The sequence below is a fragment of the Nicotiana tomentosiformis genome, chromosome 1, assembly GCF_000390325.3.
Source record: "Nicotiana tomentosiformis chromosome 1, ASM39032v3, whole genome shotgun sequence".
Classification (NCBI taxonomy): Eukaryota; Viridiplantae; Streptophyta; class Magnoliopsida; order Solanales; family Solanaceae; genus Nicotiana; species Nicotiana tomentosiformis.
Genome location: NC_090812.1, coordinates 130,677,010 through 130,693,095, shown reverse-complemented (window position 1 = coordinate 130,693,095; position 16,086 = coordinate 130,677,010). Strand labels below are relative to the sequence as shown.

The 16,086-nt window shown below is 38.7% G+C and overlaps 1 protein-coding gene across 1 annotated transcript; it reads left to right on the top strand.

The window, feature by feature from the left end:
- Positions 1 to 13,949: 13,949 nt before the first annotated feature.
- LOC138909677 (uncharacterized) lies at positions 13,950 to 14,339 on the top strand. Its single transcript, XM_070200889.1, has one exon. The coding sequence runs from the start codon at positions 13,950 to 13,952 to the stop codon at positions 14,337 to 14,339; it is 390 nt and encodes a 129-aa protein (XP_070056990.1).
- The last annotated feature ends 1,747 nt before the right edge of the window (positions 14,340 to 16,086 follow it).

The window sequence follows — 16,086 nt, the reverse complement described above, 5'->3', positions numbered from 1 at the left end:
AATGCTCAAATGAGCAGAGACCATGAATATCTTCCTAATAATGGTTCAATTTTGTTATGTCTCAAAATAGATTGGGATTGCTAGAATTTTCGAAACATTGTAGTAATTTAAAGAAAACCTCAAAGCAAGGTTTGTTGGCTAAACTACTCTCTTAGAATTGAATTCAATGATGTTTTCATAAGTTTCAAGTATGGTTGTCTCAAGTTCCTTATTCTATGTTCCGCGTTGTTCCCAATAAATGCGATTGTCCTGAATAAGCAAAGTGTCGAGAATTAAGTATTCAAAACGTGTTCCGAATGTTCCTATCACATTATGTTATATTTTGGGAATGTGTTCAAGAATGATATGTGTTAAAATGCTATGTCTTTGAGTTGTGTTTCAAATGAAGGTTATGATGCCAAATTGTGTGAGAAAACTCAATATGCTTAAGACTCTTAATTGCTCATATGTGTACCTAAACTCTTGATTGGAAATGTCCTATTTTTGATAATCTATAAAGATGGTTGGAAGTGAAATAAGTGAATTGGGGATATAAAGTGTGGCCAACGTGCCAAGAGTGAAAGTTATACTTGCGGCCAATGGTGCCAGTGAAATGAAATTATGTGAGAAAGATTATGAAATGAACTTTGATTCAACTATTCCAAAATTGACTTCGATAATAGAATTGCCTAAAACCTTATGAACTCAAGTGATGCCCTTATGTGGCTATTTTAGCTAATGCCATGCTTTGTGAGTATTTTCAATGTGTTTTGCATTCATACATATTCGTGAGTGGAAATTATGTATTTTTCTTTTTAGAGAAAAGTATTTCAAGAATAAATGATGTGCTACTTGTGGATGATTTTAACTTGTGCTTCAATTGCCAATCATTTTACTTCATTTCTTGGAAAGAAATCCATTGTGTTTAAAGCCTTCATTACTAATGAACTTAAAGTTATAATTTTTGGAATATTCTATTTGTTGATATATATGATGATGATACATGAGAGGGAAGAAATGAAAGTGTGGAATATCAAATACGGCCACTGTGCCTTGAATAAAGAATCTTGTGAATGGCCAAAAGAGCCAAGAAAATATTGTTGTTGTTATTGGTTGAAAATACTAGTGGAGATTCATATAATGTGAAAGATGATGAGGTAAATACATTTGTACTTATGTTATTTTTGTGAATTATTTTCCTTATTTAGGATGAGATTGACGTAATAAAATTATTCCCTTTATTTGGGATGAGAGTGATGTGATAAAATTATTCCATTTATTTGGGATGAGATTGATGTGATAAAATTATTCCCCTTAATTGGGATGAGAGTGATTGATATAAAAAGGTTGATGTCTTAAATAAGACAGCCTAGCCGATCGGGTCGTGATCGAATACCATACCGCACACATGGTGGTGATTGTGCTGGAAATTGTAATTGAAATTCTAATTTTGGTTGATGTCTTCAAATAAGACAGCCTAGCCGATCGGGTCATGATCGGACTCCGTGCTAGATTCACGGTGGTATATTTGCACAGAGATTGTGATTGTGGTTGATGTCTTCAAATAAGATGGCCTAGTCGATCGGGTCGTGATCGGACTCCGTGCTAAAAGTACGGTGGTATTGATAGTGATTGTGGTTGATGTCTCTAATGAGATGGCCTAGCCGATTGGGCCGTAATCAGACTCCGTGCTAAAAGTACGTTGGTATTGGTATTGTGATATTGGTATTGTAAAAGGTGATATTGTGAACAGTGATATATCGGTACTAATGATCTCTCAACCAAAATTGTATATGAAGTTCGTATTTTACAAATTATTATGTTTTAACATGGCATTTGGATATCATTGATTATGACTTGTTGTTTGTATGATTTTCCCTTTCTTATATTGGCATTCTATTTTGAAAGTGGACAGTTAGCTTTACATACTAGTACTATTCCATATGTACTAACGTCTCTTTTGTTGGGGGCGCTGCATCTTCAATGGATGAAGGTGATTCAGCAGCGGGCAGCTTTGGTCCTCGTTAGCAGTTACTCCCTATTCAGCAGGTTTTGGTGAGCCCTACTCTATTCCGGGCCCAATGTCACTTGATGTTACATTGTGTGTCTTAAGGTATAGCCGGGGCCTTGTTGCCGGCACTTCCATACTATTCTTCTGTCATACTTAACGTAGATAGGTTGTGGGTGGTGTATGATGCTGGGAATTGAAGTAGAAATGTTGCTATTTGGCAAACATGTTTTTCGATTAATTCTATAAACTCGTAATATTTTGGAAATTATGAATAAAGATGCTAATGGAAATGAAATGGAAATTGTTAATGAAATCTTCTCAGTATTTGATTAATGGAGTACATCTCCTCTTATTTCATGAATGAGTTTGGGTAGAATGAAATCTAATAGGCTTGCTCTGCCGGGTTTACTCGGTTGAGCGCCGGACGCGCTCCCCGAGTTTGGGGCATGACAAAGGAGCTCCTGGTTTTGTGAATCAGCAGAGGCATCAATTTCAACTTCAACAGCCCAATAAGCCTGGTCTAGAAGATCTCATGGAAGCCTTCATTGTGAAAACTGATGAAAGATTTGAAATACAATGGGCATCAATTCGAAATCTAGAGAAGCAAGTGGGACATATTTCAACAATATTATCTGAGAGTGTTTCAGGCACTCTTTTCGCTGATAGAGAAAAAATCATAAAGAAATGGTATATGCTGTGACCTTGAGAAGTGGGAAAGTGTTGAAAGATCCCACCCTGATCCAGAAAGATGTGATTCTTGCAAAGGAAAGTGGGGAGCAGCTGAAAAGTGATGATGAAAAGAAGAAGAAATGCCCAATGAAAGTGGAGAAAAAGAAGAAGGAAGAAAAATTGAGAAGGGAGGAACAAGAGGAGAGAAAACATATGTATGCTCTACCTTTCCCTCAAAAGAAAAGTAGAGAAAAGTTGGATAAGCAGTTTGAGAGATTTCTGGAGCTGTTAAAATAGGTTCATGTAAACTTACCCTTCACAAAAGTGCTCTCACAAATGCCCGCCTATTCCAAATTCTTAAAGGAGATCCTGACAAAGAAGAGGAAAATCGAGGAGACCTCAGTGGTGAAGCTCACAGAGAATTGCAGCGCGATATTGCAAAATAAACTCCCACAAAAGTGTGGAGATCCAGGGAGTTTTACCATACCTTGCTCATTAGGAACTATAAATTTTGATAAGTCTTTATGTGATTCTGGTGTCTCAATTAATTTAATATCTCTATCTATTTACAGGAAACTAGAGAAGGAGATTGGAGAGATAAGGTCTGCACCAATATCTTTTAGCTGGCAGACCAAACGACTTTAATACCCGAGGGGATAGTGGAAGATATGCTAGTTCGTGTGTATAAGTTCGTATTTTCGGTGAATTTTATAGTAGTGAATATGGAGGAGAACAAAGAGGTCCCCCTCATCCTAGGAAGACCATTCTTAGCGACAGGTAGAGCGATATTATATATACATGAGAAAAACTCATGCTTAGAGTAGGTGAGGAGACTGTGACTTTCAAGATGGATATAGAAAATAGGGGTGCAAAAAGAAAAACTAGCTGTGAGTGTTGAGTGGAAAGTGAAGGGGTCGAAAGAGAAGGCTGCAGTGAGCGAGAAAGATAAGTGTGGGGTGTACCCCAAAAAGGATGAGAAGAAGCTGTCTGCATGGATGTGTGCATTATTTTGGGCGCGAGGAATGGCGCCCGACTTTGACTCAGACCCCGACTAGATGTTTAGGAAAGTTTCCTTAACCTTATACTTTTTAATTGTGTGTCATGGGGACATGCCACATTTTAAAGTGTGGGGTGGGGGATAATTGTATGTTGTATGTATATGTTTTAGTTTTGTTAGTTGTAGTAGTTGAAAAATTCAAAACAACCATAAAAATTGAAACTTTTCGATTTTTCTGACGATGGATATCATTCGACGGGTTTCTTGAGGAATTAAAGTCAAAAGAAAAAATCCAAAAAGATTTTCTTTTGTAGGCAGTGTATTAATTTACCCTTTGTTTATCTTTGTGTCGCGGTTCTTTTCCAAGAGTTTTATTTAACCGGGTGTATTTAGTTTTTATTTTTGTTAGGAGTAGAAAACCTTTTGCTATGATTTGAATGGAAGGCAATATCTCTTGACTCTATTATACCTTGAGAATAGTGAGTGCTTTAGTTGTGATGCTGAGGCTCAGTTTTTGACTCTTGTATAAGTACCTTAAATGGCATGAGCTTTACTTTGCTTAACTCCTTTGACTAGAGTGTCTTGATAATCCAATCTAGAGTGAGTTATGTGCTATAAGGGTGTGAGGTTTTGTGTTATTCTGTGCATTGCATTAGATATCTAGAACTTGCCCTGTGTGTTTGCAAAGCAAAATAGTAGTTTTATTCAGTCTTGGAAGTGATATAGGAATTTCTTTGTTGAGCCATATATATGGCATTACCTACCTATTTATTATGTATCTTATTTTACCCCTTTGAGCCTGTAATCCTGTCTCTTTGGCACCCACATTACAAGCCTAACCCATTTGTTTGAATTGACCATCTATCTGAACCTTTTATCTCTCATGAACACTTGAAATTGTTATGCACTTTGTAAAAATTAAAGTGTGGGGTGGTTGGTTTGGCTTTGAGTCGAACTAATGAAATTAGGAGAAAGGTACACTATTTTTTAGAAAAGGTACGAGCCACTTGAATTGAAAAAGAAAAGGAATTTTTTTTTGATAGTGGTAGCTCTTAATGTATGTGTGCTTAATGAAGTAGGGAGTTGATGTATATTGATGTGAATGGGGAATTATGGTTTAACATAAGTGTGGGGTTTTGAGAAATGAAATACATGTATTAAAGTGCTTAGGGAGGTGGAGTCACTCTTATATCTAAATGTATCCAACCTATCCCGCAACCTACATTATGACCAGTTAAAGTCCTACTTGATCCTTGACTAAATGAGCTCAATTAGTAGAGTAGTACACTACGGAAAAGCCTATGGTACGTCTTTTGTGGCATATGAATGTTGTTTCTGAGAGTGAGTGAATTCTTTCTATCTTGAGTTACTAAGTGTTCTTAATTTTTATTATGTGTGGAACTACCCTCTATTGTTGTGTGAGGGCACTTGATTCACGAAGGAGAGGTAATGCTTGACCTCTGTGTTAGAGTAAGTGATCGGGTTATAAATAATGCATGGTGCTTTTGAGTCAAATCTTGAGGCCGGGATGTTACGGTATTGTACTTAATATGTTTTAAATATTCTTGGTGTGATGAGTTATGAGGGTTGTTGAAAAAGGTCGTGTTCTATGTGAAGTGTAGTTTTATTGCTTGAGGAAAGAAATGGTTTAAGTGTGGGGGGTTGAAGGTAGGTTATAATCCCGTATTTTAGTCGTTATTACACTCTAATCCACTACACTTTACTTGTTTTGAGCTGATTAGTGTTTTGCACTTATTGTGTGTTTTATGCCTTGTAGGAGTGATTCCGATTGATGTAGATGTTCCAGAGCTAATTTGAGCTATTTGGAGCTTTGAAGTCTGAGTAAAAGCCCAAGGGATTAAGGCGGGATCGTGTTCGGGGGTCGAGGACCAAGTCTGGACGTCAAATATTGAGATTTGATTCGTACTCTCAGAAATCCTCACTACCACGGTGCGCGGGGTGCCGCGCTTGTACAAATTCCTGCTGTTTGTCAGAAGTTAGCTCTCTGGATTTCCCACTAATGCCCAATATGGCGCGTCGCCCCATGGGCACACCTGTGCAATATTTACAGAGTAAATGTCCTATTTCGGCTCGGAAAAGGTGATTCCATCTGGGCTCGACCCTACTTATTATAAATACATGGAAAAATATTATTTTCAGGACTTTTGACATATATTTGACCTAAGGAGGCTAAGGAGGAGTTTTAAGAACACGAGCACAAGTATTTCATCATTCCATCCTCACTCAAGACCCGAGTTTGGATTGCATTTATGTTTTCCTATACTTTAACTTTATTTGTGATGAATTTCTCCATATCTATGGAGTAGTTTCCTTTAGGGTTTGATGGATTTGGTGTATTGATGATTGTTTATGGATTATAACTTTAGTTTTATGTATTGAAGCATTTTTTGATGATTTAACTGTTGCATCTATATTCATTTGTTCATGTAATCAAGAGAGGCATAACTTGTGATATCTTTGCATTATATTATTGGTTGAGTTCATTAATCCTTCTTAGTAATCAAAAGAGTCTAGTTGAATCATTGATTAAACCTAGTTAGGAGAATAATAAAAAGAGATTTTCCTAAAGACCAATCCACTACGCATTCTTGCATATCTTCACGTGCATAAATTGGTTCATCTCGTGAGGTTAAGACATAATAGAGAGAGGTGTTTTGCTGAACACTAACTAATAATTGAGTTAATTCGAGAGACTCACTTAAATATTTGAAGTAAAGTATCTAGAGTTAGATCCTAAATAATTATCTTGCATCTATCCTATCAGCCCCTATTTTCCCTCACTGATAACCTTCTTTGTTTCGATTGTCATTAGTCAATAGCTTTAGAGTCTTAGTTAATTTTAGTTGGAAATCATATAAATCTCAATTGTTGATCATCTTGAATAGCAATCAAGCTTGAAACAACAAAAATACTGTTTAAATCCAATCCCCTTGGATACGATATTATACTATACTATATTTTACTAGCGAGTAGAATTTAAGTGTATTTTTTGCGCTCGTCAGTGGGATCGGTTTCTTCCATTAGCGGAATTTGCATACAACAATAGCTATCAGTCGAGTATCCAAATGGCTTTGTATAAGGCCTTATATGGGAGTCGATGTCGTTCTTCGGTTGGTTCGTTTGAGCCTGGTGAGGCTAGATTATTGGCATAGACTTGGTTCGTGATGCTTTGGAGAAGGTGAAATTAATTGAAGAGTGGCTTCGTACAACACAGTCAAGGCAAAAGAGTTATGCTAATAGGAAGGTTTGGGAAGTAACTTTCATGGAGAGTGAGAAGGTTCTTCTACGAGCTTTGCCTATGAAGGGCTGATGAGATTTTGAAAGAAGGGCAAGTTGAGTCCTCAATATATTGATCCTTTTGAGTTCTTAGAGAGAGTGGGTGAGCCGACCTATATACTTGCTTTTCCACCTAGCTTGCGGGGAGTTCACCCGGTGTTTCATGTTTCACACTTCAAAAGTATTATGAAGATCAGTCATATGTGTTTCATTTTAGTTCAGTACAATTGGATTAGAATTTGTATTTTTAGGAGGAGGAGCTGGTGGCCATTTTGGATCGACAGGTTCGAAAGTTGAGGTCTCAAGATATTCCATCAATGAAGGTCTAGTGTAGAGGTCAAACGGCCTAGGAGGTGACTTAGGAGACAGAGCATGATATGCAGAGCATATATCCTCATCTTTTTGATATCCCAAGTATGATTCTAAACCCGTTCGAGGATAATTATTTGTTTTAGAGGGGGAGAATGTAACGATATAGCCGATCGTGTTTTGTGTATTTGAGCCATGTTCCCTATTTGATACTTCACGTATGATTTTTTATTTTCTTATGACTTGAGGGAATGATTGGTCTAGTTTCGCGAAGGTTTTAGAGTGAATCGGAATACTTAGTTTTGTTGTTGGAAGCTAGGATGTAAGAGTTGACCAAGGTTTAACGTTTTTGTAAACGACCTCGAATTTGTGTTTGGATGGTTCCGATAGGTTCATATGGTAATTTCAGATCTAGGAGTATGTCCGAATTTGTCTTTGGAGGTTCTTAGAATGATTTAGCTGTATTTGCCCAACGTTGGCAATTTGAAGGTTTAGAAAGTTCATAAGTTTGACCGTGAGTTGACTTTGAGGCTATCAGGTTTGGCTTGTTGTTTCGAGACTTGGAATAGGTCCCTTTTGTCATTTGGGACTTGTGTGCAATGTTTAGTATCATTCTGAATTGGTTTGGTATGAATCAGATGCGTGATTATGAAAATTGAAGTTTTTGAACTTGGAGGCTTGTTGGTACAACCCACACTCTTCCCAATGCATAAAGTTAAAGATTGATAAGTGGGGCTTCTGAAGCGGCTAATTGGCTGGTGGCACGTGTCATTAGGCTAACGCTTGCTATTCTACCAGGTGCTGTAACCCAGGTGGGGTGGCCTGTTTTGCATGTAGCAGCGGCGAAAACTCCTAGACGTGGCATAATATAAAAGATAGTGTAGCTCTTTTTCTCGCATTCTAGAAGATATCACCAGCATTAGTTCTCCCAAAATGCTCTCAACACCCCTTTAGAAATTCCAAACAGTCTAAGGCAAGGTCGAAGGTGAATCTAGTAGGATCTAGCGTGAAGGAGATTGGAATCATCATTATAATAGCTATTATCTTGTTGTATTGATTGTAGAGATTCGTTGGAGGCAGATTTAACCATCATAGAAGTGTAGCTAGTTCTTTAACAAGGTATGTAGGTCAACGTTTTTTCTTGGCATGATTTGGTGTAAGTGTCTCTCTCTCTAAAAAGGATTTCTGTGTTATAAGATTGGTTTGTTCTAAGCTCTTCCCAATAACGTTGTTTATGCTCTCATATATTCTTACATGTAACATTTCTATGAGGTTTGAAGTGTTTCCAGATAATGTCCCGAGGTCGGAAAAATATGCTTCATCCTGAGTTGGATCTTACTATCTCTGGAAATTGACTTTGCATTGCACTTATATATATATATATATATATATATATATATATATATATATATATATATATATATTACTTTACCAAGCCGTGCTATAGTCGACCGGTACGACATCTATAGTGCAACCACTAATCAGTTGGGTATGATGATATACAATTTGAAATACTACCGAGCCCTTGTGTTGTCGGGTACGACCAAGCTCTCTATGAGGCCTGGTACAGAATGATGTGCTATGAAACACTACCAAGCCCTTGTGTGGCCGGGGACGACCGAGATCTCTTGAGGCCGGGCACTACCGAGACCTCCTGAGGTAGGGTACGATACGATGGAAGAAATAAACTTTACCGAGTCCTCTATGAGGTCGGGTACGATATGAAATGATATGCCCTAAAGAGTGGCTGAGCAATATTATATTATATTTAGTGCATAGTCTCCAAGGGTGTCTTAACCTTTTATAAAGCTTGCATAGTTTTAGGTTTTATGGGTTCTATAGTTTGCGCTCTCGATGGCTTGCCTTCGGTATTCAGGTTGAAATCATGTATTCATATCTCTTTTATTATGTCTTTGATTTACAGACCTTACTCAGTCTTACATACTCAACACATTTTCCGTACTGACGCCCTTTTCTTTTGGGCACTGTGTTCATGCCCATAGGTGCTGATAGTATCCTAAGAAGCTCAACTCTATTCAAGGACAATGATTAAGCTTTGGAATCTCAAATAGGGCATTTAACAAGATGTCAAGCTAAAGACTTGCAACACAAGGTCATTAGACTTTAAGTGCAAATAAAGTTGTTAAATGGGAGGAAGAGCTCAAGGATGAAGGATATGAATTGGCTAGGTGTAACAATTGTTTTATGGCCCAAATTTATGTCCAAAATGTGTCCACTTTTGGACCCATTTGGCACCTAAAATGTGTCTAAACTTGCAGCCCAATAAGTCCTACACAAGGCTACTTTTTATAACACAAAAAGGACTTAATTTCTGCCCAAGAAAGGTACAATAGGCCTGCTAGAAGTTGAGTGCAAGTTGGTACCAAGTTGCTTGCAAGTTGCCGTCAAGATTTCCAAAATTTCCAAGATTCTATCCAAGATTGGTTTGGGACATTCAAGATCCTATCTTGGATTGGTTTTAACTTATTTTCATATATTTTGGTACTAGATTTATTGCTTTCCTTGGTAGTTAAGGTTATGTTTTTCTTTTCCTAAGATCGTTAGAGTTACTTTCCAAGAATGACTTGGTTTTTGTTTCCTAGTGTTTTTACTTTTCCTAAGGTAGTTGGACTTGTTATCCAAAGTAGTTTAGGACTTTATTTCCTTATTTATTTATCCTTAATTTCGTGACCCCCTCCTACCTATATAAGGGGTGTCTTCTTTGTTTTTAGACATAGATTATGACATACTATTATCAATAAAAATTGTGAGATTTTTCTTGCACTCTTATATGTCGCTACTCTTGAATTTATTCTTCAAACTTCAAGACTCAACTTAAGGTGGTAAGATTAAACCCTATTCTAAATCTTAGATCACTTCTAGGCATTCAAGAAAGGTGATAAGTTTAGGTTTATTGTTGTTCTTGTTATTCTAAAGTGTAAGGTTTCATAATCTATATCTTGTTTTTAATTTTATATCAAAGGCGATTAGTTCTTCATTAGCTAATTGTTGTTATTAGGATTCAACTTCAATAATAGACTTCTTGAATTCAAGAAACTCTTTCTTGAATTCAATCTATCTTTAATTTCTATCTTCTTTTTTGTTTCCCTATTTTCTTTTATCTTCCGCCGTTTATTAATTTTCTTATTTTTCTTTAGTAATTCTTGAGTCCCCTATCATGTTGTTATCAGGTGCGGATAGACCCGGTGACGTCCCTCCCTAGTAGGCTGTTTGTCCCAGCCGTTGGTCGTTTCACTCCACTTCTTCGGAGTAGCTGTTCAGAAGTCAATAGGTACCGAAGTGTATGTTCCAACTATTTTAGGTACGGTGAGGCCCTGTCCCAACCAAGTCACGTTCTATGTTTTAGCACTCTTAGAGGCTTGCAGACTAGTGTTGGTTGTATGTAATGGTTGGTTATGACCATGTTGGTAACAGTTGTAAGGTTGTATAAATGTTAATATTCTTATCACAGTCAGATGTGCACATTTAAAAATTCTGGAATTAGTACTTGGAAGCCTCGTTGGCCCAGGTTTCATGATTAAAAAGATGTAAGCATGAATGTCGGTTTGCATGGGCCTCCGGGCGTTGTGTGCCGTTCGCACCTCCCAAGGTTGGGGTATGACAAACTTGGTATCATAGCAGGTCTATCCTAGGGAGTCTGCAAGCCGTATCTAGTAGAGTCTTGTTTATGGGTATGTCATGCACCATACTTATAAATAATGGGCTACGGGTTATCTAGGGTGAATACCTTTCTTTCTGATCTAGATCGTGCAACAGAGCTGAGTCATAAGTATTCGCTTCTAATCCCCATCTTGCTTGTGTTTATAGCGATACCTACTACAAGATGTTAGACAATTAAGGATTGAATGAAGAGGCAGGGGAGGCTACAGTCATGTGCCACCTGCCCATACAAATCAACGTGAAATTCATAATGAGGCTGGTACTCAGGTTTCGGGGACATCACCACTACCCCTGGAACAACACAAAGAAACTAGTACACCTCCTGTTTCTTATGTACAAGATATAGATATGATAAGTACAGTACAATTGTTGACTAGATCAGTGGCCTCTCAGGCCCAATGTCAGGTCCTTGCCATCTCAAATAGAGCAGTCAGTTTGAGAGTTCGGGATTTCATAAATCTGGACCCCCCAAATATTTACAGGAACAGATCCAAATGAAGATCCCCAAAATTTTCTAGATCAAATGCAGCGGATTTTACTAGTTACGCATGCAACTGATAGTGAGTCCGTAGAGCTTGCCTCTTACAGATTGCGGGATATAGCTGTGACTTGGTACAAGACTTGGGAACAATCTAGGGAACTCTTGCCCCAACAGTAGGATGGAGGAAATTTTCTGAGGCATTCTTGCAGCGGTATTTGCCCATTGATCTCTGTCGAGCAAGACAAGATAGATTCTTTCAGTTGGAGCATGGTAATATGAGTGTCCGAGAGTATAGCATGCAATTTAACTCCTTGGCTAGGTATCCTCCTTCGGTTGTGGCTGAGATGAGTGACCGAGTACATCGATTTGTGGGCGGTTTGGGAAAACATATAATAAATGAATGTACCATAACTTCTTTGAATCCAATTATGGATATTACTCGTATTCAAGCTTATACGCAGAATCTGGAGGATTGTAAGAGGATACAACGAGCTACTCGAGAATGCGACTAGGGCCAATCTAAGAGAGCCTAGTCCATGAGTGACACGAGAGAGTTGAGGGGGATTTAGACATCCATTTTCTCGGCATTCACCTAATTCGATGGCTAACGTGCCATTACAGTCCCAGGGCCAACGTGGAGAGTGGACCACTTATTTTAGCCAGAGCCAGAATTCTTGAGGGTAGAGCACACACAATAGTGGGGATCCTAGTTGGGTGAGACCCCTGATACCACATTGTGGTAGATGTGGTAGGAATCAGTTTGGGTACTGACGCCAGGGTTCAAATGTGTGTTATTCTTGTGGGAAACCCGATCATAACATGCACTTTTTCCCGGTGAGAAATGTGGGTGGCATAATGCCACCAACAGGATCTGCAGCAGCCTCTTCATTATCAACACATCCTCGTGAGAAAGGTATGCAACCGCTGGCGGGGAGAGGTAGAGGTAGAGGTTGAGTGACTAGCTCAGGCGAACAACATAACCACATTTATGCATTGTCAGGCCGACAAAACCTAGAATCATCACCGGACGTGGTCATAGGTACACTATCCATATTTTCAAATAATGTGTATGCTTTGATAGATCCAGGTTCTGTTATGTCATATATTACTCCATTTGCCGTTGGTAAATGTGATAAAGAACCTGAATTATTACGACAACCATTTAAAGTATCCATGCCCATGGGCGACTGTGTGGTAGTTAGGCGGGTGTATCGAGGTTGAGATATGATGATTCATGATCACCATACCTTAGCTGATTTGAATGAATTAGAAATGATAGAATTTGATGTTATTATGGGCATGGATTGGTTAACCTCTTGTTATGCAACGATGGATTGTTGGAAGAAAGTTGTTCGCTTTAACTTTCCTGGAGAGCCCGTTATCGAATGGAAGGGTGATGTTGTAGCGCCAAAAGGGAAGTTTATTTCTTACCTTAAGGATCGAAAGATGATCACGAACGGATGTTTGTATCATTTGGTGCAGGTGCAGGATGCGGAGGTGAAGCCTCCTACCCTTCAATCAGTTCTAGTTGTTAGTGAATTCCCTGATGTGTTCCTTGATGAGCTCCCAGTTATTCCACCCGACAGGGAGATCGAGTTTGCCATCGATGTGCCACCCAATAAACAACCAATATCTATTCCCCCATACAGGATTGCTCCTGTTGAGTTGAAGGAACTAAAAGATCAGTTGAAGGACCTTCTTGATAAGGGATTTATCTGACCCAGTACTTTTCTGTGGGGAGCCCCAGTACTATTTGTTCGAAATAAAGATGGTTCGTTAAGGATGTGTATTGATTACGGACAACTAAATAAGGTAACCATTAAGAACAAGTATCCACTCTCAAGAATTGATGATTTGCTTGATCAAGTGCAAGGCACTAAGTATTTTTTGAATATCAATCTCAAATCTGGCTATCATCAGTTATGGATCAAGGAAGAAGATGTTCCAAAGATAGCCTTCCGAACCAGATATTGCCACTATGAATTTCTCGTTTTGTCCTTTGGCCTAACCAATACACAAAGATATCATCTATGAACATAATCACAAAATACCCAAAAATGGCTTGAACACCTGATTCATCATATCCATGAAGGCCGCTGGTGCATAAAGGTATGCAACCGCTGGCGGGGAGAGGTAGAGGTAGAGGTTGAGTGACTAGCTCAGGCGAACAACATAACCACATTTATGCGTTGTCAGGCCGACAAAACCTAGAATCATCACCGGACGTGGTCATAGGTACACTATCCATATTTTCAAATAATGTGTATGCTTTGATAGATCCAGGTTCTGTTATATCATATATTACTCCATTTGCCGTTGGTAAATGTGGTAAAGAACCTGAATTATTACGAAAACCATTTAAAGTATCCATGCCCATGGGCGAGTGTGTGGTAGTTAGGCGGGTGTATCGAGGTTGAGATATGATGATTCATGATCACCATACCTTAGCTGATTTGAATGAATTAGAAATGATAGAATTTGATGTTATTATGGGCATGGATTGGTTAACCTCTTGTTATGCAACGATGGATTGTTGGAAGAAAGTTGTTCGCTTTAACTTTCCTGGAGTGCCCGTTACCGAATGGAAGGGTGATGTTGTAGCGCCAAAAGGGAAGTTTATTTCTTACCTTAAGGATCGAAAGATGATCACGAATGGATGTTTGTATCATTTGGTGCAGGTGCAGGATGCGGAGGTGAAGCCTCCTACCCTTCAATCAGTTCTAGTTGTTAGTGAATTCCCTGATGTGTTCCTTGATGAGCTCCCAGTTATTCCACCCGACAGGGAGATCGAGTTTGCCATCGATGTGCCACCCAATAAACAACCAATATCTATTCCCCCGTACAGGATTGCTCCTGTTGAGTTGAAGGAACTAAAAGATCAGTTGAAGGACCTTCTTGATAAGGGATTTATCTGACCCAGTACTTTTCCGTGGGGAGCCCCAGTACTATTTGTTCGAAATAAAGATAGTTCGTTAAGGATGTGTATTGATTACGGACAACTAAATAAGGTAACCATTAAGAACAAGTATTCACTCTCAAGAATTGATGATTTGCTTGATCAAGTGCAAGGCGCTAAGTATTTTTTGAAGATCAATCTCAAATCTGGCTATCATCAGTTATGGATCAAGGAAGAAGATGTTCCAAAGATAGCCTTCCGAACCAGATATTGCCACTATGAGTTTCTCGTTTTGTCCTTTGGCCTAACCAATGCACCAGCGGCCTTCATGGATATGATGAATCAGGTGTTCAAGCCATTTTTGGGTATTTTGTGATTATGTTCATAGATAATATCTTTGCGAGTGGTTTTACGCATGCTTCGGGATCACAAGTTGTACGCCAAGTTTTCCAAGTACGAGTTCTAGCTGAACTCGGTGGCTTTTCTTGGGCATATAGTATCATGTGAGGATGTCAAAATTGACAGTTAAAAGATCGAAGCAATTAAGAACTGGCCAAGGACCACAGTTCCTACCAAGGTATGCAACTTCTTGGGCTTAGCCAGTTACCACTGAAGGTTTGTAAAATATTTCTCATCTATAGCTGCTCTGTTAACAAAGTTAACACATAACGCAAAAAGATTCCGATGGATTGATGTTTGTGAAAAGAGCTTCCAAGAGTTATTGGGTAGTGTTTTAATGCAACACGAGAGAGTTGTTTCCTATGCTTCGAGACAACTAAGGAAACACGAGCATAATTACCCCACTCATGACTTGGAGCTAGCAACTATTGTATTTGCCTTGAAAATATGGCGTCACTATATGTATAGAGTTCATGTTGACATATTCACTGATCACAAGAGCTTGAAGTACATATTCAAGCAAAACGAATCAAATTTGAAGCAACGAAGATGGCTTGACTTGTTAAAAGATTACAATGTTGATATTTGTACCACCCCGGGAGGGCAAACGTTGTGGCTGACGCACTAAGTCGGAAATCAATGGGCAGTCTACGATATGTAGAAAAGCCTAAGCTGGATATGACCAAAGACTTGTACCATTTGGCTAACTTAAGTGTACAATTGATCGATACCAATAACAGAGGAGCCATAGTTCCAAATGCATCCGAATCCTTGCTAGTAGCTAAAGTAAAGGCACAACAATTTGACAATCTAGCCCTGATACAAATAAAAGAAAGCATTCCCTTTCAAAAGAAACAAATGTTCTAGTTATCTGAAGACAGAGTCCTTAAATACAAGGACTAGTTATGTGTGCCCTATGTCGGGGGACTCCGAGAGCAGATCATGGTGAAGATTCATCGATCTCGATATTCTGTTTACCTGGGGTCAACCAAGATGTATCATAATCCTCGACAACTGTACTGGTGGAATGGCATGAGGAGAAACATTGCTGAATACGTTGCTTAGTGTTCAAATTGCCAACAAATTAAGGTTGAACACTAGAAACATGGAGGACTTCTCTCGAATATAGAAATTCCAACCTGGAAATGGGAGATGATCAACATGGATTTTTTTACTAGATTACCGTGATCAAGCCAAAGGTTTGATTCTGTATGGGTCATCGTGGATCGACTCACCAAGTCAGCTCATCTCCGACCAGTTAAGACTACCTTTTCAGCAAAAGCTTACGTTAAGCTTTACATCAAAGAAATAGTTCGACTCCATTGGGCTCCGGTTTCCATCATATCGGACAGGGGTGCCTAGTTTAT

Bases quoted from the DNA above. Each gene is read 5' to 3' on its own strand.
- LOC138909677 (XM_070200889.1), top strand. From the start codon at position 13,950: ATGGATTGTTGGAAGAAAGTTGTTCGCTTTAACTTTCCTGGAGTGCCC.